This window comes from Neopelma chrysocephalum, unplaced genomic scaffold (genome assembly GCF_003984885.1).
Source record: "Neopelma chrysocephalum unplaced genomic scaffold, ASM398488v2 Primary Assembly neopelma1_87, whole genome shotgun sequence".
Classification (NCBI taxonomy): Eukaryota; Metazoa; Chordata; class Aves; order Passeriformes; family Pipridae; genus Neopelma; species Neopelma chrysocephalum.
The window spans coordinates 452,652-474,736 of NW_020897749.1; the positions used below are offsets into that span (position 1 = coordinate 452,652).

The window sequence follows — 22,085 nt, forward strand, 5'->3', positions numbered from 1 at the left end:
ATCTGGTCTGGAACCTGAGGGAGAAGACAGCAAACTTTGCTAGAAATAATGGATTAACCATGTGGAGATGGCTAAGACTGAGGCCATTGGAGGCAAATACAGATATCTAAAAGTACTGGCATTTTTTGGCTTTTACCTTACTAAGGTTCACACCTTTGGGGGAGTCTTCAGACCAGCCTCCAGTTTTGGATCTATGACTACTGCAGCTGTGAGAGACTGTAGAGAAAAGGAAGACAGCAAACCCTATGCAGAAATCAAAGGAAGACAGAGGGACTCTTGGAGAAAATGGAAATAAGAGATTAATTTCCCCGATTGCTTAAAAATTCTTTGGCTGTGCAACAAGAGTTTAGGATGAGGCAGGCAGAAGACACTCAAGGTTTTCACTCTAGGAAGCTGTTACTTTTAATAGCAGATAATACACAAACATTCACTTATTCCCTCAGAGTTCACTCACGCAATTACTTAGTTACCCAGTTGGAGCAACAGCTGGAGGACAACCCCAGCAGAGGGTTGTGCTGGCACCAGCATCTTCCAAACAGGTGTTTAGAAAGTCCCTCAAAGTCACTTATTTCAATGGATACATGCATAGTCCTGCAGATTGTGCCTGCATGCAGGAGCCACTGCCCCTCAGTCACACAGGCTGTGGTTGATCCCAGCATTCACTTGTGGCTTTGCACAGATTGAGCAGACACTCGGTGCCTGGATTTTATCAGCTCTTTCAGATTCAGTAGAATTATTGGTCTCTGGAATTTAGCAGTCCTTGGGAAACCTTCATGCTCCTTCTCACCACATGCTTTTCCTCTTTGGTCTGTTTTCTGGTAATCATTTCTCCACTCAAACCTACAAATACCTACAGGACCAATTCAGTTTCACACAAATGAGGCCCTTATGACAAGTGGAGTTGGTGGCTCACTTGTGGGGCTAATCAGAGTTCACTCTGAGCAGCCACAGCACCTCCTCCTGGAATCCAAAGCCGCTAAGCTGGACCTGGGCTAGGAAAGATCAATGTTTAGTGTTGACATTTGAAAATACAGACCCTATGAAGATGTGTCAGGCCTTCCCGCACTCGGCCTAGGGAAGAAACATTGAATGACTGGTCTGGACTCATGTTTGGATAATATTTGCTTATCCTCAGCCCCTCTGACCTACATTTGTCTGCTTATCAGCGTGAGTCTTGCATGCAGCACCACACTAATGAGCCTGTCCCCTGAAGGCTGGACAAATCTGACTGAGATGACCCAAACACTAAGTGGAGGGCAGCTTTGAAGACTGTATTCTTAGAAACATTTTGCACAGAGAAGGTTCTACCCTTTACATTGATGCCGTTCAATCACCAATTCTCAATCCTACCGTTCCTCTTCTTTCATAGAGTCATGGAATAGTTTGAGTTGGAAAGGATCTTTAAAGACCATCCAGCCCTTGAAGAAAATCGACCTCTTTGAATGAGTCCAAAGGAGGACCACCAAGATTATTAGAGGGATGGAGCACATCTCCTAGGAGGAACAGCTGAGAGAATTGTATTTGTTCAGTCTGGAAAAGAGATGGCTTAGGGTTGACCTAATTGTGGCCTTCCAGCACCTGAAGGGAGTCTACAAGAAAGAGGGAGAGGGACTTCTTACAAGAACGTGTACTGACAGTATAAGGGAGAATGGATTCAAACTAAAAATAGGTAGGTTCAGATTAGATGTTAGGAAAAAATTCTTTACTGTGATGCTGGTGAGGTCCTGGTACAGGTTACCCAAAGCAGTTGTGGCTGCCCCATCCCTGGAAGTGTTCATGGACAGGTTGGACAGGGCTTGGAGCATCCTGGTCTAGTGGAAGGTGTCCCTGCCCATGGCAGGGAGGTTGGAACTGGCTGATCTTTAAGGTCCCTTCCAACCCAAACCATTCAATGATTCTATCATTCCTTTGCAGTCCACATCCCTGAAGCTGCAGGGAAATTTATACAAATCAGTGAGGAGGTTCGTGACTTTATCCTAAACAATCGCATTGAATCAGGCTTTGGCAACAGCCAGAGATTGGCCGGGAGAAAGAGCCTCTTACGGGCTGCTTGATGAGTTCAGGTGCTCAGGGAAGTTCTCCCCCAAAAACCCCCAGAGGGAGCGGGGGCCGCCTGGACCTGCGTGAGGCTGGTGGGGTTCCTGAGGGCGGAGGCAGGAGGTTGTCTGAGGAGGGGAAGGCCCTATCACAAGTGCACACTCACACTGTTCGTGCAGCGTATTTACGGCCGTCTGTGCAGCCTAGTCCCCATTTATCGCGTCTGTGTCGCGACGCGGGGCTCGTCCCCGCCCGGCCCCTCAGCCCCCCTGAGCGGGAACTACATCTCCCATGGCGGCGCGGGGCGGAGGGCGCCGCCGCCATGTTGGGCCGGGCGGCCCCGCCTGCGCAGGGCGGAGGTGGCGGCGGTAGCGGCCATGGGCGCGGGGCGGGCGGTGCTAGCGCTGTGGGCGATGGCGGCCGCCCTGTGCCGGCCGGGACCCGCCTGGGCGGCAGGTGAGCGGCGTGAGGGGGCACCGGGCATGGGCGACGGGCGGGCGGCTCCCCCGGCACACCCCCGGGCCGGAGCCCGGGCCGAAAGGGATGCCCGACCCACTGCTCCTCCCCGCCCCCCCATCCCCCTTATTCTGTATCGAATCCTTTGGCTTTTCTTCCCTGCGTGTTTTAGATGCCAAGTGGAGAGCGATAACTGGCCAAATTAAGAGAGCTGTGGAAGCCTATGAGCCGTGTGTAAAGGAGAATTGCAGCTGCCACCAAAGGTGAGAGACCGGTTTGCTTTTGACTGCACAGGGCTCTGGACGTAGCGGGCTAGCGAGGGAATATTTGAGCTTTAAGAGGTTCCATAAGCTGCAGAAGCTTATGGAACCACCTGCAAGCCGGTCCTTGTTATCCTCTACAACTCAGCATACACTATGTTGTCATTTCATATATGACCACACAATAAACCATACATATTTGTGTTAACAGTCCACCTCTGCCTTCTCCCACATGTTGCTTAACAAATCTTTCTCATGGGGCTTTTCAAAAGTGGAAGAAATCAAGTGTGTGCAAAATATTCTAAGTAGCTCGATTAGCAAAGGTTGTTACAGAGCACAGATTGATGGGGTGTGATGGTGTGCTGTACTTTTTAGCTCTTTCTATGGAGTTTAGGTCACTGCTTGTGAGTATCGGAGGATACTTATCTACCTGACTCTCACATGACCAAAGTGTGATCCAAGAGGAGCTCGTTCAAGAACATGCAAGCCCTGTTTGGTCATCACTGTCATATGGGCAGAGATTGTGGGACTAAGGGGTTTTGATAACTTTAGGCAGCATTTTTGTTTAAAGGAGGAAAGGGAATTTAAGAAAGACCCACTGTATTCTTCTGACTTTAGGATTAGGGTTTCAGAAGCCCGGATGCCCAACTTCAAGCCTGCTATTTAAAAGTATCAGATGCACTCACTCATTTTGGGGGTGAGATGGAGTGCTATCTAGGCTTTTAACGTCAGATGAGTAATATTGAGCAACTGTTTGTACACTCTGTTTGGAGTTTTTGATCTTCATTGCTCTTGAAATATGGATGAAGCAAAGTCTCTTCCAGTCTTCCAGTCTCTCTAGCCCTCCAGTCTTTTTCCTAAATTCCAGTTCAGACACAGCCTAAAGACATGTCCTAATCTTTAAACATACACTCCACCCTCCCCTGCCCACCTGTGGGCAAAACACCTTCCCAAGTGGTTACAACCTCCAAATCTGTTTCAGGACATGATAGTCAATAGTAACATGAAGTTAGGATTACTGCGGGTCTTGAAACATAGTTTTCATTGTTCAGGAACACTGCTAGTGATTGGTATTACGAAAGAATCCAGAAAGATAATACAGCTCTAGGACACTTAAGAAACGCAGCTCACTTTGATAGCTAATTTAATAGCTGATTTGGAGAGGTATGTAAATATGCAGCAGAATGCTGAAAACCAGTACTTTTACCCATGTAACATATTTTACTCATGTCCAGTCTTCTGTCACTCAGTGGCCAAGGAAAGTCCAAACTTGTTCATTGCTACCTTTTGGTTGTCACTTTTAGGTTACAATGACATGGATGTGCCATGACACTGCAACTCTCTCTTCTTGTTCTCAAGCTCATTCCATTTGCATCCCTGCCAGACTGCTCATGCTGTGGTCACACCATCTGCACAATGGCAATTCCTGATGTAGTTTTGCTGTTCTTCACACGATTAGGGAGTAACTGAATTCTGGAGGTCGGAGGGGACCTCTTGAGATCATCAAGTCCAACCCCACTGCTCAGGCAGGGCTGCCAGGACTGTGCCCAGTCAGGTTTTGAATATCTCAGTATCAGTATCTCAAAGAACCTCCACAGCCTCTCTGGGCAACCTGCAGGAATGTTTGACCACCTTCACAATGGGATCACCCTGACAGTATTGTCTTAAACTGAAACATTGATGCATTGTCTACAGAAAAGCAGGGAGGATGTATCCATGGCTGTTACAATCTGACAGCGCTCATTACATGCTCCAAGCAGTTAGACCTGAGGACCTTTAGATCCAATTTATATAAATTGCGTCCTCCTTCTGTGTTTTCTTACATTCATTAGGTTTTGTTTCCATCCCGTGTTGCTGGAGCTCACTGGTGATGTGCAGAAGCCACAGAACACGTGCTGCATAGGCCTGTCCTCCTGGGCCAGCTTTCACTGCACCCCGTGTTACTGGGTGATGGTGTTTCTTGCAACTAGACTGTTACCTTCTTTTTTAATGTCTACATAGCATGAAATTGTTTGAGGAGTTTGGTCTTGGTGTGGTCTTATCATTTGTGGAAGGCCAGAGCACAAGGTTTGCAACTCAAAGGTGAAATGAGCTGAAGGCTTTTACCCAAAACTTGCCAGGGTATGTCAGGTCCTTCTGTGGGAGAGTAACTAGAGTTTACCTGTGCTGGGCTTCCTGTTCAGGCAAATGGCACATAAGTAGTCAAAGTGTGAAGCTTGGACCCTTGAGTATCTAAGGAACTTCCAAGTGACATGACTTAAATTCTGTTATTCCACATGTAGCAGAGCTCCTGGAAGCTACATGGAGCTTGTTCTAGCTAGAAGTCTGTTCTGCATACTGCCATTATTTAATGCACAGCGTCCTCCCTGTAGCACGTAATAGTGGCTGATGGTTTTGTTTCAGTGTCTGGAAGCAGGACCTGGCTCCTTTCCGAGGTGGCATTTCTAAGGAGACAATGTCAGATGTGGTGAGCCGGAAGCTCGGGACGCACTACCAGATCATTAAAAACAAACTGTACCGTGAGCAGGACTGCATGTTCCCTGCAAGGTAAGAGCTGTGCAGAAGGTCTCATCTCCCTGGCTGGGGCAGAGGAGTATTTCCAGCTCTCCCAAGTTGACAGTCATTGAGCACAATGGTATTTCAGAGGTCTGAAGTCCTCATCAGAGCAGGGTCCTAGAAAATTACCTATAATGTAAATTAATATAAATAACCTTAAATGTAGCAGTAGGAAAGTGTCACTGTTGCACTTCAGCGTACAAAGGGTTGGTTGGCTGTGGGATCCCAGAGAAAGCTGCAGATCAGGCCGGGTGTAACAGGATGGGTTGCCTCATTGGTGTCCATGCTGCACTGGGACTTAGAGGCTGCTGTAGGCAATTCCCAGCCTGCATCATGGAATGGCTTAGGCTCATCTTCTTTTCTGCTCCTGTGCAGAGAGAAAGGCCCTGCAAGAGACTGCAGGATTCTGCCGCCTTCTTACAGTTCTTTGCCATGTGTCATTTCTCCACAGATGCAGTGGAGTTGAGCACTTCATCCTGGGGATCATCAACCGCCTCCCTGACATGGAAATGGTGATCAATGTGCGAGACTACCCCCAGGCTCCCAAGTGGATGAAACCCATTATCCCAGTCTTCTCCTTCAGTAAGGTGCTCACACCTTTAAAAGCTGAGCATTTCTGAGACATGCATGTCCTCCTTTCTCTTGGGAATGTGTTTTTGAAGGTGGTTCCCCACAGGTTTTCTATGTGTGAAAATTGCTTGCTCTTTTTTGCCCTTTGTTTCCTTTTGCTTCTAGTTTTCTGGCAAACAAACTTGCAGATCAATTCAATAGATCAGTGTTTCCCCTCGCTATCTCCTCTTCCAGGTCAGAAAGTGTACCTCTGCTGCACTGGAATGATGCACAGCTGGATGGGATTTGTGCCAGCATTACTGTCATTTGCTACAATACTTTTGTTAAAATCGTAGCCATAGTTTATAAGCATTATTAAGGATTTTTGGTCATGTCTGCTCTCATACAGGCAATCTCATTTAATGTGACTATTTTAGTCCTCTGCTTTGGTACCACAGATAAGCGTTTCTTACTTTCTTTTCTGTAATATTGCCATCTCCTGGGAACCTTTTCGTTTGTATTCCTCCAAGCCTCTTCTTCCTGTGCATGGACAAACCCTTTCCTCAGCCCCATGGCCTTTGTCATGTGCACTAACCTCCCAACTACCTTGGCAGCCTTAGGCTCTCTACAGTGTCTCCAGGTGACAGATAGATGGATAATTGTGTAGGAAGTTTATTACTAGTGCAAGGAAGTTGCCTATAGTCTGGTTTCATGGAAGGGTTTAGTCTTACTTACATGCTGGTCTTCCCTCTGATAACATATGGGGATTTAAGCAACCAAACAGGAGTGAGGAACTGAAATTCTTACATGACCTGGATATTTGTTACGGTGAACTGTTAAGTGACCTCTAGGAAGGCTGGAATGAACTGAAGTGTTGGAAACCTAAATGTCAAAAGTGTCTATGAGAGCCTTGATCCCTGAGGAGATAATGGTGCCTCTTGACTTACCATCAGTAGGAAAACATTTGTAGCTACACGAAGTCTTTAGAAAGGTGAGTGGAGCTCAGGTGATTCTGTAACCCCAGCAACACTCTGGTAACTGCAGAGTTCTCATGGCTGCTTGTGGAAGTGGAACAGGGAGAAAGCCAGCAGAGCTCCCAGAAGGAACCTTTGTTACTGGTGGGCTCAGTCAGTAAACCCAAGTAGATATTGCTCTCATTCTTGCATTATTCTGCTTTTTCTTAAGACATCTGAATACAATGATATCATGTATCCTGCCTGGACATTTTGGGAAGGAGGACCAGCTGTTTGGCCAATTTACCCAACAGGTTTAGGGCGCTGGGACCTCATGAGAGAGGACCTTAGAAGGTATGTTTTGGAAATGGTTACATGTGGGGGGAGGTTTCACAGAAGACAAACTCGCAGTAAAAGCCACCTAGCACTGGGCAGCATCGAGCCAGTGTTGACATCTAAGACCACAGGTCTGTTGGCCTGTGATCTGCCCTGCTGCCTCACATTAACCACCTACAGCCTAACTGCTCTATGAAAATTCTCCATGGAAACCTTGGATGATGTAACTGGAAGCTATAATTAGCTGCCCCGTTTGCAACCCTTTAGTAAGGAATGCAGAGGACAAACTCTGCACATCCCTCATGCTGTCAGGGCCAGATTACTATCGGGTGTGGTGAGAGAGGGTTTGTCAATAAAGCAGCAGTTGTCTTTTGCCTGCAGAAATCTCCCCTGACATACAGGAATATTTTCCTTTCTTTTCAACTACTTCTCTAGGAGTTGTGGGTTTTTCACTGCAGGGGTGATCCAGGATGCTTGTATAAGCTTCTGGAAGGCTAAAAGAAAGCCTTCTTTAGATCTGCTTTTACTTGAGTATTATTGTGCAGTCGAGAAACCTGGAATCATTCCCAAGAATCAAGAGTCACTACTGGGCTGAGAGTAAGACAGAAACGTTTCTGACTGGGAGTCTTCCTTTTGGCAGGATCTTTGGCCATTAGCAGAGTTAGGGGCTGTTTCCCATGGAGAGTGACAAACCAAGTGTGCAACAGTGACTGAACATAGAAACACAATAAGAAAAAACGCTTCAGTATAAATCACTTGCCATCAGAATGCAAGGATGATTATGTCCCTCTTCAAAATCTGAAGATCTATGGGACTAATCATGTCTGAGGCTTTATGTGATGTAATATAATGGAGATCCAAAGCATTTGCTCATCTTTGTGTTTACAGTTGTGTTATAAGGAGATGCAAAGCTTGACCTGCACAGATAAATCAGTTTGGGGATCAGGACCTACATGTCCCACCAGGTGCAGAAAAGGATGGCAGACAGTTCCCCTGAGGCAGGCAGGTGACTGCAGTGACAGAAATAAAACGTGTGAACAGCTATTTTGAAGGACTTGCTTACGTTTAGAACGAAAGTGATTTGGATAAACAATGAACTCATGTGTTTTAAGTGTGACACACTAGGTGGGTTTTTTGTTTATTGATCGGTAGTTTTGTTTTTTAATGGGAAATGACTGATAAGAAACTCTCTAGTCATTTTTCACTATCTGTATTCAGTGAAACACAGTAAAATAAAATGTAATAAAACACAGTACTAAAAGTGGATTAAAATCTTAGGTAAATTTTAATACCCTTCAGGGTTTGGTGGGGGGGTTGTGTGTAATTCATTGTTTTGACTGAAAGGTGTTCTGAAAAGTAGCCTATATCACGTTGCCTTAAACACAATATTCACAGGAAAACATGTTTCATTGGACCTGGCTGAGAGGTTTTTTTCTGCTATAATGAAGAAGGTGATTTCCATCAAAAATGAAGAATAGAAAAAGACCTCGTGCTGTGAAAGCTGATGAGAGTGCTCTTTCATGGTTATATTAAATCATTTATTGCCGTGTATAAAAAATGTTTTCAGATCTGCAGAGAAATGGCCATGGAAGAAAAAAATCTCTAAAGGATATTTCCGAGGATCCAGGTGAGTATATTTTCCTGCAACAGATGACTCTACCAATATAGGCTGTGACAGCTCTCTGTATGCAGAAATTTCTGTCTCCAAGACCTAATCCCTAATTAAGTGTAACTCAGACTGTGTTTTTCAAAAGTAAAGAAAGTGAGACATGTTGTACAGCAGCATTACACCATTAGTGATTCTCCATAAGAATTGCCATTTGCAACTAGTTTATTATAATCACCTAATATTGGGAACAGAAGTAGTGATGGATTTGCTACATTATTTCTTAATGAGTAAAACTATCACCCCAGGAACCCGCTTGTTTTGTTCTCTGAATAGAACTGCAGGTGCTTGATACAAATTTAAAGACTTGATATTGATGTTCATGCTTCCTGCCAGTGTGAATACTTTGTTTGCTGTGCAAGTGCTTGACATGAATGAAAAGTTTTCTGGCCTTAAGTTACCGGACTGGTGGGGGATGAGAGTAGATTACTTTTGCCCACTCTCCAGTGACAGTTTGAAACAGTGTTAAACCCCATACTTTGTTTCTTTGCCATCCCCAACGGGGAAGGATTTGATACCTTACCAGGTGGGCTCAGGAGATGATGAGGAGTGTGTCTCAGGGATGTCATAACCTTGTTCGTCAGTGGTGTTTTAAACTCGTGTCAGAGGGATCAGTGCTGAAGATGCTTAGCATCCCTTAGCTCTCTCTGGCTAAGTTAAAGCATTTGGCACCCATCAGGATAAAGCCTGAAGGAAGCACCATCTCTGCTGCTTTGGCCTGGGAATGGTTTAAACAATACTATTAAATATTTAGTAAGTGAAATAAAGAAATATATACCCGTAACTCATTCTCTTCTGCTGCTATACCCTTGGACAGAAATACACTGTACAGCAGGCACTTAATGATGTTTTGGGGGCTCATGGGAAGGTCAACCTCATAAAGAAGCAGGGCCTTGAGCCCTGTAGTTTGTTAGCTGTGTTGAGTCATGTGGATTGGCAGTTACTGATAGCATTTCTTTTTCAGAACGAGTCCTGAGAGAGATCCCCTCATCCTGCTGTCCCGAGAAAACCCTGAACTTGTTGACGCTGAATACACTAAAAACCAGGCTTGGAAATCTGAAAAGGTGTGTGGGTGTTGTCTGTCTTCTGAGTGTGAAGGCCAGGAGGGGTCACATTGCAAGATGGCTTTGATGATTCAGAAACATCTTGTTGGGGAGTTGTGGGTGATCCTCTAGAGCGGGGGAGGCTTGTAGTTCCCTTGATGGCTGCACCTCTCTGACAGATGAAAGGAAGGAGTCTCCAGAGCCTGGCAGGCCAAACACTTCTCTTCCTTCTACGCTTTTTGTTCAAGGAAACCAGCACACATAAGAAAATGAATCTCTGCCAATCCCCTCCTCTCCCACAACAACAAAATTGGCCAACTCATCCCCTTCTATCTCTGAGCTGCCTCTGTGGTGTCGTCAGTCTTTTTAAACCTTCTCCTGTCTTCTCCATTTCTTGATCCTGTTGTGGATAACTTTCTGATAACTGTTGCTGATAACTTTTTAGTTTCATACTTAGCCTACAGTCCAGCTCTCTCCAGACAGTCTTGGCTAATCCGGTTACACTTGGCTTCACACAGTCCATTGTCCCAAGCTGTTTTCCACTCTGTAGCTGCCAACAAAACATTATCATTTAATGTGTTTGTGCTGGCATTCGCATACAGGCAATGTGTAATTTACTGAACTTTTTTTTTCTTGTTTGAAGGGCTGGGAATTCTTTATAATCCTTCTAAAAGCCCACCAGAGAAGGTTTTCTCAGAAGTGGGAATGGAGGGTTTTGACACGTCACCTTTGTTTCTAACTGAGAAGGAAAACAAATGAAATCACCATTGAAAGCTTACTGATTTTTTTTTAATTCTCTTTATTTCAAGGACACCTTAGGAAGGCCTCCTGCAAAGGAAATTCCACTGGTTGATCACTGCAAATACAAGTAAGAGTTTTTTGATTAGTCCAACTCTTTAAGGGCTGTTGGGTTATTTCTTTCCTTGCATGGTGTAAGGTCTCATCTTATTTCAAGGTCTAATTCCAGCAACCAGCTCCATACAGATACGAAAGCTTGTGAACAGATACAAGACAGCTGAAAATTCGTGAGCTTAGCCTCTTTCACTGTCAACTTTCTTCCATCAGGTCAGGAGAAATAAAGTGCTTTGAGAAAGTAAAGGTCAATAATAAACATATAGATTTTTTTTTTCCTAATTGAAAAGGCTTTCTATCAATTTTTCTTAATATGTCCGTACCAAGTGATGTATTCAAAATTATTTTTCAGTGCTACAGTGACAGCATTACTGTCTTCAAAGTGGAAGTCTTCATATGGAATTATGTCTTCATATGCATACTGGGGCTAGTGCTGCCACTGCACATATATAATAAGAGAGAGAACCTAAAATCTGATTGAGCAGATGCAGTATTGATTCATACTTTGTATGGTGTTTGTGAGAATATGGTTTTGATTTACAAAGGTTTTTATTCTTTAACTACTTTAGGGAGGGGTTTTTGGTGTAATATCCCTGCAGGTTTCTAGGTAAAATATAAACCCTTAGTGTGTATGCTCTTGTGTGTCTGATGTTTTGCTTTTTCTTTTGCTAGTTGTGATTCTGCCAGCTAGAATCTGCTGATACAAGAGCTCAGTCACTTGGCTGGATCTGTGTTTTTGTGCAAATGTGATTGACTTGTCTCATTTTGTATTTCAGTAGACTGTTGCCCAGATTTCTCCCTTCTGTTACACATGCACTGCCCAACTCTGATGCTCCTCAGGCTGAGACATTCTCACACTCTTTTGTTATAGACCAGAGTCTGGTAGGGTCAGCATGAGCTTCTGTCTGCTTCCTTCACTGTAGGTGCCATAGCAGGCTGGCTGAGAGCAGCACTCAGTGGCTTGGCTGAGGTCACAGGTTCCTGTCACAGGAGCTGTGTCTGGAATTGGACAGAGGCATTTCCACCATTCCAGACCACTGCTCTTGTTATACATCTACATGTATTTGTCGAGTTCCTAGTACTACAAGCTCCTTGTCCCTGCCTTGAGCTCCTGGGTAATACAAAGGATGCAGAGTAATTTCAGATTTACTCCTTGTCATTTACTGCTGAACTGAGTTTAGCTGTAATTCCCATCTTGCCCAAAATACATGTAATATATAATCTCCATCTCACCCAAAATAGCTTCATTAAAGGAAGAGCTCTCTTCCCCCAGCCCAAAATGTTTGACTTCAAAGATTAGTTATATGCACTGAGCAGTTTTACCCGTAGGAAAAACAGCTTTCTATATAATTGGAGAAATGTGGGTTTGAAAAAGAAAACAAGTAAGCAAAGAAACATCCCTCTGAGATACAGTTTGCTGAGAGAAATACCCCCCTGCCACAGTCAAGCCCACTTTACTAACTTGGCAGAAAATACTGAAAACAAAATTGTGGATTCTTTATTATCTGCAAAGTCCATCTGTTGTGTGCTAGCCTATTTAACCTCCTAGGGTTGCATTCCCAAGTTAATATGGAACAATTACGCTCAGATTAAAGCAGAATCCCAGAGGAAAAAATAACCTGAGATAGATGTGACAAAGCAGAACAATGAACAGAAAAGCTCACTGCAAGGCAAGAGAGAATTGGGAAAAATTTCCTTGTGGTAACAGAGTCTCCGGAGCGCAGAGTCATGGGATCAGCATCTACCTTGTGACCTTCCGTGCCTTGTTGGCAGCTCTCCATGAGGCCTCCTTTGGTTTGTTGCAGGCAGCTGCCTTTATCAGAGGTGAAGCCTCAGCCCTTGATTTGCTCCCTCAGCTTTGACAGACAGCAGAAATTCACACAGCACATCCTTCGTTTCAGCTCACCTTTCCTGTGAGGAGCTTCAAATAAATGCCTTCCCTTTGTTTCAGCAACCAGTGTGAGGGAAGGTTCACTGCTACTCACAGACCGCTGTCTTTGTGCACTTCCTCACAAAATTCCAGGTGTAATCAGGTCCCTCTCTTTGCTTGTCTTTTTAAAGGTACCTGTTCAACTTCCGGGGAGTGGCGGCCAGTTTCCGCTTGAAACACCTTTTCCTGTGCGGTTCACTCGTCTTTCACGTTGGGGAAGAGTGGTTGGAGTTCTTCTATCCCCAGCTGAAGCCTTGGGTCCACTACATCCCGGTGCGACCAGACCTCTCTGACGTCAGGTGTGACACATCAGAGAGCATTTCCTGCCACAGGAAGGCGTTTGGGACGTTGGTGGTTCTGTTTGTGGTAGGCTAAGAAGTGCCTCCACCCCAAGGCATCAGGCAATGTGCTCTTGGAGGTCATACTCTTATCTCTTCATCACTGCCCCCAGAGAATCCTTTGCTCATATTACTTGGGGGCTGCAGTTTCACAGGAGTGTGTAACTCTGTCACTCTCACTGAAACCAGCAGCCACACGGGTGGGCCCTGCAGCAGAGATGAGGGGGAAGAGGAACTTATCAGTGGGCCAAAAATAAGTTAGCTCCCAGATTTCAGCGTGCTGTCCAGAACTGATGTGGAGCAGTCGAGCAGGGCAAGTCTCTTCTGTTCTCTGAGGTGAGCAGCACCCTCACTCAGTTGTAGAGTCTTAACCTCATCCTCCCCAACAGTTAAGCTACAGGACAATGTTCTCCACAGAGCCAGTTGCTTCATAGCTTTTTCTTTGTCTTCATTTTAGAGAGCTGTTGCAGTTTGTAAAGGAAAATGATGCCATAGCACAAGAAATTTCAGAGAGGTAAGTTGTATGTCCTTCCTGGCTATCAGGCAGTCTTCTTCCAGAGCATTTTCTTACACAGCTTTTGAAGGGGTTGCCTATCAAAGACAATGTTAGTATTAGTAGGGTGCAGCATAACTGATCTTCTGCAATAACAGCAGGAGGGCTGGAGCACTTGGAACAAGCAGATGGAACTAAAGAACAAAATTCCGTGCTTAGAGTCTTTGGTTCAGATGTGACCCGTGTCAGGAATCTCATGGAAAGCTGTCAGAGGTTGGGAGCTTTTGTCTCAGTATGAGGTGAGCTGACTCCTTGGAGCTGTGTCTGCACTGTAAGCATTATCTACCCAGGCTGGCAGGGGCTGGCTTCTGAAGCAGCATGAATCAGTGCTGCTCAGGCTGCATCTGATAAGTGAAATCTGATATTTATTATCCCAGACAACAAATACCATCTTGAGGATAACAAAAGCACTGCAACTGTCAGAGCTGTGAGCGAGAATGAAAATCATGGAATTAAAATAGATGGTACAGAGCAGTTCATGTTGTTTCTCATTTGAAACACAGAAGAGTGAAAGTTGATATACATCCAAACCAAAACCAATGACTCTTGTAGGAACTGGAAAACAGTCCTGACTGTACCTTGTGTGTCTCTAGGGGACGCCAGTTCATCACAGAGCACTTGCAGATGGAGGACGTCTCTTGCTACTGGGAGCATCTGCTGTCTGAATATTCCCAGGCCTTGACTTACAAAGTGAAAAGGAGGAAGAACTACAGCCAGATCACTCCTGAATGGGTGAAAACAGAACTGTAGAGACTTCTCTGTTTTTCTCTTCAGCTCAAACCGATTGCTGTGGAGATCTGAAGATCAGTTTTACCTTCTTTCTTGCCCTCTCAGACTTCTCTTTTACACCAGAACTACAGAGAAGAGCGGTAGGATGACTTTGACACTGCTCCCAGGCAGTGGGACCTGGTTATACTGTCACCATAAGCATGTTAAGTAGAATGTTGGGTTACGGCTTTTGGATGGGGTGGTCAGTCCTGGCTGGAGGAGGGGTTGTTAGCATTTAGGACTTAGTTACTACCTGTCTTAGAATGAGCCTAAATCCCATTCAGTCGATGAGAAGCCTCACTGTTTTTTTACTGCACTTTTTACCAAGTCCTCTGACAGAAGCAGGTGCTGGGATTTGCAGGTAACCTTTTTGGATAGTTTAGCGCTTGCGTGTATGTTGGGTTTTAGAGGTTGATGGTAAGGCTTTGCCATGCCACTGAAAGGACAAATGATCCCTGCAGAGTTAAACTACGTACCTTATAGGGGAGCAGCAGGTGATGGTGATGTGGCCGCAGCACTCAGGATGAGTAGCAGACAGTGACGTGGTTGGTGGCTGAGAGAGGGGTGGTTGGTCCTCTGACAGATGAGCTGGGTGCCTGCAGGGCCCTGCAGAACTGAACCTCTGTTAATTAGCTCTCACCAGCTGGCTGGCCAGACATCCTGGGACCCTTAGGAACCCAGAGAAAGTACTGGCAGAGGTAGATTCAGTGCTTCTTTCTTCCAGAAGTTCAGAGTCTGCTCTGATCCCCTTCTGTAATTTTTCTAGGCTTATTTTGCGCTTTTTTTTTTTTACTTTGTTTTGGGGTTTTTTTTGAGGTTGGTAACACATGTGCTCACTTCCTTACTCATTTTTCTTCCCCACAGCTGTTCCACTGCTTTTCTCATCTCCTTCAGCCTGGTTGAGGGAATGTATTTGGTCACACAGTGGCAGCTACTCCTCACACTGCTCAGTTTGAGTTCAGTCACAGGTTGCTTGTGCTTGCTGTGTTTGTGCCCACAACGGGCTGCTCAGCCCAGAGGGAGTGAAATGCTCTGTGTGCCCTGAGGGGAGAGGCCTGGCAGGGAGCAGCATCTTCTCTGGCACCCAGACTGGAGAACACGGGCTCTGTGGGGTGGCAGGAGGGACATGGCCTCCCAGGGGAGCACCCTTGATTGTAAAGCGGCCTCAAGGCTGAGGGAGCAGCACAGTATAATGGAGAAGAGGGATAGCAACAGCTCAGTCTCCTCTGCAGTCAGGATCAGAGAGGAAAGAAAATACATGGAACAATAACACTGAGTGGACCTGTGCACATGTGCACTCACAGCACTGCCAAGCCCTGGTACAGGGACATAACTGCTGGACCTATTGGCCAAGTGCCTGTTGCTGCAGCAGCATCTTGGTTACAGGACCAATGCCTGGATTAACCCAGCCTGCAAAGAAAACAGATTGGGCCATTAAAATAGCCTGGTTTCTGAGGAAAAGAACTGTGAGAGTGGAAAGGGTTTTTCTGGTTTTCTATTTTTAGTCAACAGAGAGACAGCACTCGGAGAAACTGAAACAGCTCTGTATATTTTTAAACCATTTGTAATGAAGCGTGTTTTGGAATAAAACAAACGAAAACGAAGTTTTGTTGGATGCTCTGGAGAGCCCCTAGCTGTACCCCCAGAGACAGTGAAGCGTGTCTCCGTCCTTCCTCTGTCACATTTAGGGCACCTCTGCCTCCAGCCTCGGCTTGTGGTGGCTGGAAACTTCCCCTTGGTCGCCCGCGGGTCCGAGCCGGGGACTTCTGCCAAACCAGCGCTGACCTGCAGGGAAGCCGGGACCCCCCCCCGCGGGTTCTCCCGGAGGGGCGGCGTGGCTCTGTGCTGTTCCCAAACGGGCCGAGCCCAGCTCAGCCAAGCCGAGCCTAGCCAAGCCAAGCCAAGCCTAGCCTAGCCAAGCCTAGCCCAGCCAGGCCGAGCCCAGCCAGGCCGAGCCGGCCCCTGCCGTTCCCCGCCGGGGCGCAGGGGGCGCTGCCGCTGCCGCGCGGTGCCGCCGGTGCGGCCATGGCAGAGGGTCCGGGCGCTCGGCCGGGCTTCGGCCGCCCCGTCCCGCCGCCGCAGACCGGCTGGGAGCGGCTCCGCGAGCTCTGGCAGCGGGAGTGAGCGCCGGGATGGGGCGGGATGGACTGGGCTGGGCCGGGCTGGAGCCGCGGCGCTCCCGCCGTGCCTCCCGCCCCATGCCGGCCCTTCCCTTGCAGCGAGCTGCAGCGGTTCCCGGAGGAGACGGTGAACCTCTTCAAGGCGGCGTTCACGGCGGGCCTGGTGGGCTGGCTGTACGGCGGGCTGCCCGCCTTCGCCAGCGCCCGCAAGGCCTTCATCGAGCGCAGCCACGGGGAGCTGTTCCAGAACCGCGCCGATGCCGTGGTACGGCCCCGGGAGAGCCGCGGGGGGAGCGCTGGGCATCGCGCCGGGACCCCGGGCAGCCGCTGCCCCGGGAGGGCCCCGGTTGTGGAAGTTGCCCTTGGAGCCCGCGGCTCGCGGTGACACCGGAGCCCGCTGGAGGCCGTGTGGCCTCGCGTTTGTAGGACGTGTGTGTGTGTGTGTGTGTTTGTGTGTGCCCGATTTTGGTACTTTGCGGCAAAAACAGCGAGGTGTTTGCTGTGTCTGAGTGTGTGCAACCTGCCTGATCAGCTGCTGTAAGTTCGCTCTTCCCTGATACCCAAATTCTGCACAGTTAACTTAGAAGAAAGTGTCCTTAGTTACAGAAAGAGTTGATAACAAAGTTTCCTGTTCTGTTAAATGGCTGATTAGTATGTCTTGAAATGCTTTTTTGCTTCTTAATTTTAGTGTGTTGGCAAGAGAATTCACAGCCCTTTTGTCTTAATAATGGGAGTTATTTTAAGACCATTTAAAATTCTTTTACAACAGCACAACAAAGAACATGTGTGACATTTTATAGGTGTGATGTATCTGGACTTTAAAAGTGTTGGTTACCTGGATCAAGAAGGAGAAAACCCCTTTAAAAATCTGCCTGATGTAAAATCTGATTTTTCATCACTCTCAATTAAAGTTTGCCCCTGACATAGCAGCCTGTAAAGTACCAGTGCCTGGCTTTCCTCTGCACTCGAGCTAAGCTCTTACACCACAAGCACTGGAATTGACAATTTATTTACTTTTGTGGTATTAACTGCAACATTTTTAATTTTCGTGAAGCTTCTGTTTATCACATCTTTAAAAAACCCTCTTATTTTCAAACTTCTAAGTGCCAGTATTAAACTGCAGAGCTTGGAGGGTCTGTTAACATTTAATGCAGGTGGTTGTTATTTACTTACTATTGTTTATTGGTGGTTATTAATTATTAATGCTTCTGAGCTCATAATAATGAACTAGTTTCTAGTTTTTTGTGTAACCTGTCCTCTCTCTGACCTTAGCAATCTGCACATCGTGCTGGCCTCCGCAGTTTCCTCCGCTACGGCTGGCGCTGGAGCTGGAGAGTCGCGACTTTCGCGACAATATTCAAGTAAGTGTTTCCCGATGGCAGTGGGAGGAGAGCTGGCTTTGTACTCGTGCTTCAGGAGGCAGCACTCACAGCTCTGGTGACTGGTTGAGGCTCCAAGTGTTGTGCCAACATGAGTCTGATTGATTAGGCGTGAACATGAAGAGGGTTTAACCCTTTTGAATGATCCCAGAATTCAGATCTTCTCACGAACCAACCCAAACCCTAAAAGCCCTGTTCTTGCATCCAATCCATGCTGTTGTTGGCTGGAATACTGTTCTTCCCTTCCTTGACAGCTTCTTTCTGCTTTTGTTTCACCTCTTTTTGTGTGTTTTTCTCTGGGAGAGTGTGATAGTGTGTTGGCAGTTTCTGGAAGAGCTTTCTATCCCACATTAATTTTTCTCCTTGTTGCTATGCCTCGTTACTTCTAGTTTGTATACACCAGTGTTACTCACAATCTCTGTCATCACTCCCAATTTGTGTGCACTAATGTTACTCACAATTCTTTGTTTTTGTCCTCAGACTCTTGCAGATGGTTGTCATGTTCTTAAGCAGTCACTGAACATCAGACGTACCAGTTCTATGTACCTTTTCAGGCCTTCAAATTTTCCCTGCACACACAAAACCCATGCAGAGAGAATGTTCCACTTCCCCAATTTTCTCCCTTGGATGTTTCAGTGCATTTCTGACAACAGAGCATCAAATTAAGAATGCTCTTCCAAGTAGAGACCTTTAAAACTAAGAATATCTCCTTCCCTGACGTTCAAAATGTTAAATTTGTGTGTAGTCCTAAGCCTGCTTTGTCTCTATGTGCAAGTATGTTCTGTCCCCTTCTGCTTTTGAGACACCAGCAGTGTTGACTGTCATTATTTGATATTTTTGTCTCCCTAATTTTTTATTCCTTTCTGAACTTCTTCCTCGATCTTTTCTTTTTGTTTAGTATCTGGTTTTAGGTTTAGTTAGCCTACAGTTTGCCTTCTCTCCAGGAGCTTTTGATTTCTCTGGATTTTCCTGGATTTCTTTGGATTTGACACGTAACCTCATCGTCCTCCACCAGGTGTCTCCCCTGCAGTCAGATCAGCCCCCTCTTCACCACCATCCCTTTGGAAAAGGCTCTGAAAGGAGCTGCTCGACATTAATTGTTTCTGTAGAGCCCCTGTTGAGGGTTTTGTCCCTCAGTTGTGCAAATTTTAAGTTTCACAGTTAACACCCAAGAAAATCGGGCAAGATCTTACTGACACACGGGTCAGCTCCTGCAGGTAAAGATCCTACACCAGGACTGGCTGACTGACAGGACTTTGTCATTGCTCGGTTTCTTCCATCCTTGACTATATTATGTTTTCCAGTGAGGCACTGGAACAGTGAGGCTGTGGATATCCCATCCCCGGGCAAGGCTGGATGGAGCTCTGAGCAACCTGGTCTAGTAGAAGGTGTCCCTGCCCATGGCAGGGGGATGGAACTAAATGATCTCTAAGGTCCCCTCCAACCCAAACCATTCTGTGGTTCTGTACAATGGAAAAAAATCTTTGATTAAAAAAAAAAAGAAAAAGAAATAATATCCCAGATCCGAGCTGGTAACTCTGGTATTCCCTGGCCTGTGTCTGTGCAGCTGCCTCAGTAAAGTCACAGAAGTCACAGCTTGTGGCTGAACGGACGGGCAGCCAGGAGGTTGGAGGCAACCTGAGGGTTGGCTTAATGAAATCCAGCTTTGTTTCAGGCTGCATTTTGCTGCCTCTCTTTTTCCATGTGCAGCTGCTGACTGCTTCTGTGCCTTTCCCTTGCAGCGTGGTGAGCACCGGGCTGTCTGTGTACCGCGATAAAACCACCGTCAGTAATTTTGCTGCAGCAGGAGGTAAGAGAGCTGTAACCTTGTGTGCTTTCCTCCTTGTGAGCAAGGGTCTTAGCAGAAAGGCGTAAGCAGGTATCCACATTTCTTGGGTTTGAGTGGATCTCTGGCTTCTGTGCTCCTGGGTTTTGCTTCTTGTTCCACTGACTTCCCGTTGTGACTCTGCTCCATTGTTTACCTGCTGTGTGACTTCATTTGTAACAGAGATACTGATGCACTGCTGAAACTAATTTGTGGTTATTAGTTCATCTTCAGAATACTTGCTGGAGTATTTTGGGTGAAAAATGCTCGTGTGAGGTAAAGGCAACACTTGGTGCAATAACGTGCTCTCATTACCACCTATTTATTAGGGAAAGCATTTTTTATTTCCACTCTTGGTAGCAGTTCAGTGCCCTGTTTATGAGCTGCCCTTTTCATCCTAAGTTTTGCATGCCTGCTTTTGGCAACAGGGCTCTGGGTAAGTGATCTGCTTATTCAGTTTTACAGGCTTTATTGCCTTTACAGTTGGATATGTGTTTTACTAATCTTTTCTGCCTTACATGGCAGCTGCTATTATTAGCTGTTGTTGAACAGAAAAAAGGGGGGAGGGATCACCCTCCAGCCTAGAGAGCTTAGTTTTACTTTCATAGATACTTCTTAGCATTTCTTGGGCAGACTTTCTGAAGCAGGAGGAGCTTTGTAAATGTTTCAGTGCAGAGCTCATGGTGACTGCGTGGTGAGGGTCCCTCCCAGTGGCCATGGCACTTGGCTTCTGCTCTGTTAAAAGTAGATGTCAGCTCATGGAGCAGAGAAATGCAGCAAAGCAGCTCCCTACGTGATGGCTGGGGAGGGGAGGCTTCTGGTTTCAGTGGGTTTGTTCTTTTTTTAGGCCTCACAGGAGCCCTTTTCAGAATGCACTTGGGCCTGCAGGGACTGGCAGGTGGCCTCGTGTTTGGAACAGCGTTTGGGTGAGTTGTGGCTGCTGCTGATGGGTGATGGAGACTTAAACCTGCTCTTTAAGAGTGTTTGTGGCTGCACATACCAAGCCTTGAATCATAGGTGGGGCTACTGAAGCTTCCCTTCCTCTCTTGCCTTGAGGGATTTTCTGTATCTCCCTTGGGATTTCATGATGGTCACTTTTCTTCCAACCTTTAAACTGTTGGGTTTTTTTCTTCTTTGTTTCTTGATTTGTGTTTTGCTGCTTTCTCAGCAGTAAGAACTCAGTGCTCTCAGTAGAGCATCTGACTTGCTGTTATTTGTTTATTAGAGGAGACACTAACTGTTGTTAAATGGTTAACAGTAGTCGCGTGGATGGGTTATAGACGTGTCTCATGTCCCCCTTCCTTGGCATGGTCACTGATGAGCCCAATGCTTGTGTGCAGAACCATTGGATATCTGTTTTAAGGAACTCTGTAGTCTGTGGGTAAAGGCAGGAGTGCAAGATGTAGCTTCTGGGCTCCCTTCTCAGCTTCATCAGCAACTGCTCCTGTAGCAGCTCTGAATCCAGACAAGGGGAGTCAGATGTCATGATGACACCTTTTGAAGAAGGGGGCACCCCAGGGACTGCCAGGTAAAGAGTCTGTGTAAAAATAATTTTTTTACAAAATGTGGAGCAGCAGCCATTGGGAAACACTGAGGGAGAAGCTGCGTGGCCGGGCTGCACAACCCAAGGTTGTAAGGCAGCACTTCTTCAGGTACATCTTGCAGTCATGAGTCTCCTAAAGCTCCTTGGGGCATGGAGGAAATCTGTGGTTCTCTCTCAGGGGCTCTGTCCATCAGGACAATAATCTTTAACTCAGGAGAAGTCTGACTTTTCAAGCAGAGCTGGGATTTCTTCTCAAAGTGCTGATTTGTAAAAATGCTCAGAAAGGAATCTGGGGACCCACCTGAACAAGAGAATGAGCTTTATATGGGCTACTTGTCACTGTCAGGATGGTGTCAGCTGTGGCCATGCCTGGAAGCAGCCTAGGGAGCTTTACCAATGAAAACACAAGTACCTCCAGAGCTGGATGGAAGGGTGTCACTGTCTGAATTATGGGTGCGGTGCTCTACAGGAGTTGTTTGGGCACCTTAGATTCTTCCACCTCTTTGCCCTGTCAATGAGTAAATTCAGAATATGTTATCACAGGGGCTCTGGTGAGTCACAGCTGAAGAGAGGCCGTGCTTGGTAGGTCACACTAGGATAGGAGTAGCTTAGTCTGTGGTGCAGTGTGAGTCTTGGGGAATGCGATGCTCCCCTGATGTGATGTCTGGCTCCCCTGTGCTCCTTTTGTCAATGCCGGTGAGTTGTTGCTGTTGTGTGTCTCCTGGGTGACTCGTGACTTCTCTGCTTCCTCCTGTAGGATCCCTGCAGGAGGCCTGTTAATAGCATTGCATGGCTTGGCTGGTGAGACCTTGCAGGAGAAGAGGAGTCGCGAGCGCAGGGAGCTGTATGAGAAGAAGCTGGCAGAGTGGTAAGAAGCAGAGTGGTAAGGAGCAGAGTGGTAAGGAGCAGAGTGGTAAGGAG

General features: G+C 46.5%; 2 protein-coding genes across 2 annotated transcripts in view; both read left to right on the plus strand.

The window, feature by feature from the left end:
* The first annotated feature begins 2,415 nt into the window (after window positions 1-2,415).
* POGLUT1 (protein O-glucosyltransferase 1) lies at window positions 2,416-15,901 on the plus strand. Its single transcript, XM_027692668.1, has 11 exons — window positions 2,416-2,493; window positions 2,666-2,756; window positions 5,157-5,300; window positions 5,761-5,896; window positions 7,044-7,165; window positions 8,715-8,774; window positions 9,778-9,877; window positions 10,666-10,724; window positions 12,770-12,937; window positions 13,434-13,490; window positions 14,123-15,901. The coding sequence occupies exons 1-11, from the start codon at window positions 2,451-2,453 to the stop codon at window positions 14,277-14,279; spliced, it is 1,137 nt and encodes a 378-aa protein (XP_027548469.1). The 5' UTR covers window positions 2,416-2,450; the 3' UTR covers window positions 14,280-15,901.
* Window positions 15,902-16,301: 400 nt separating this feature from the next.
* Window positions 16,302-22,085, plus strand: part of TIMMDC1 (translocase of inner mitochondrial membrane domain containing 1) — a 7,598-nt gene continuing 1,814 nt past the window's right edge. Inside the window, exons 1-6 of the mRNA XM_027692670.1 lie at window positions 16,302-16,417; window positions 16,517-16,682; window positions 17,690-17,778; window positions 19,539-19,606; window positions 20,469-20,547; window positions 21,922-22,032. Of these exons, the coding sequence (XP_027548471.1) occupies window positions 16,323-16,417; window positions 16,517-16,682; window positions 17,690-17,778; window positions 19,539-19,606; window positions 20,469-20,547; window positions 21,922-22,032 (608 nt within the window). The 5' untranslated portion in view covers window positions 16,302-16,322. The remainder of the gene's footprint in view (window positions 16,418-16,516; window positions 16,683-17,689; window positions 17,779-19,538; window positions 19,607-20,468; window positions 20,548-21,921; window positions 22,033-22,085) is intronic.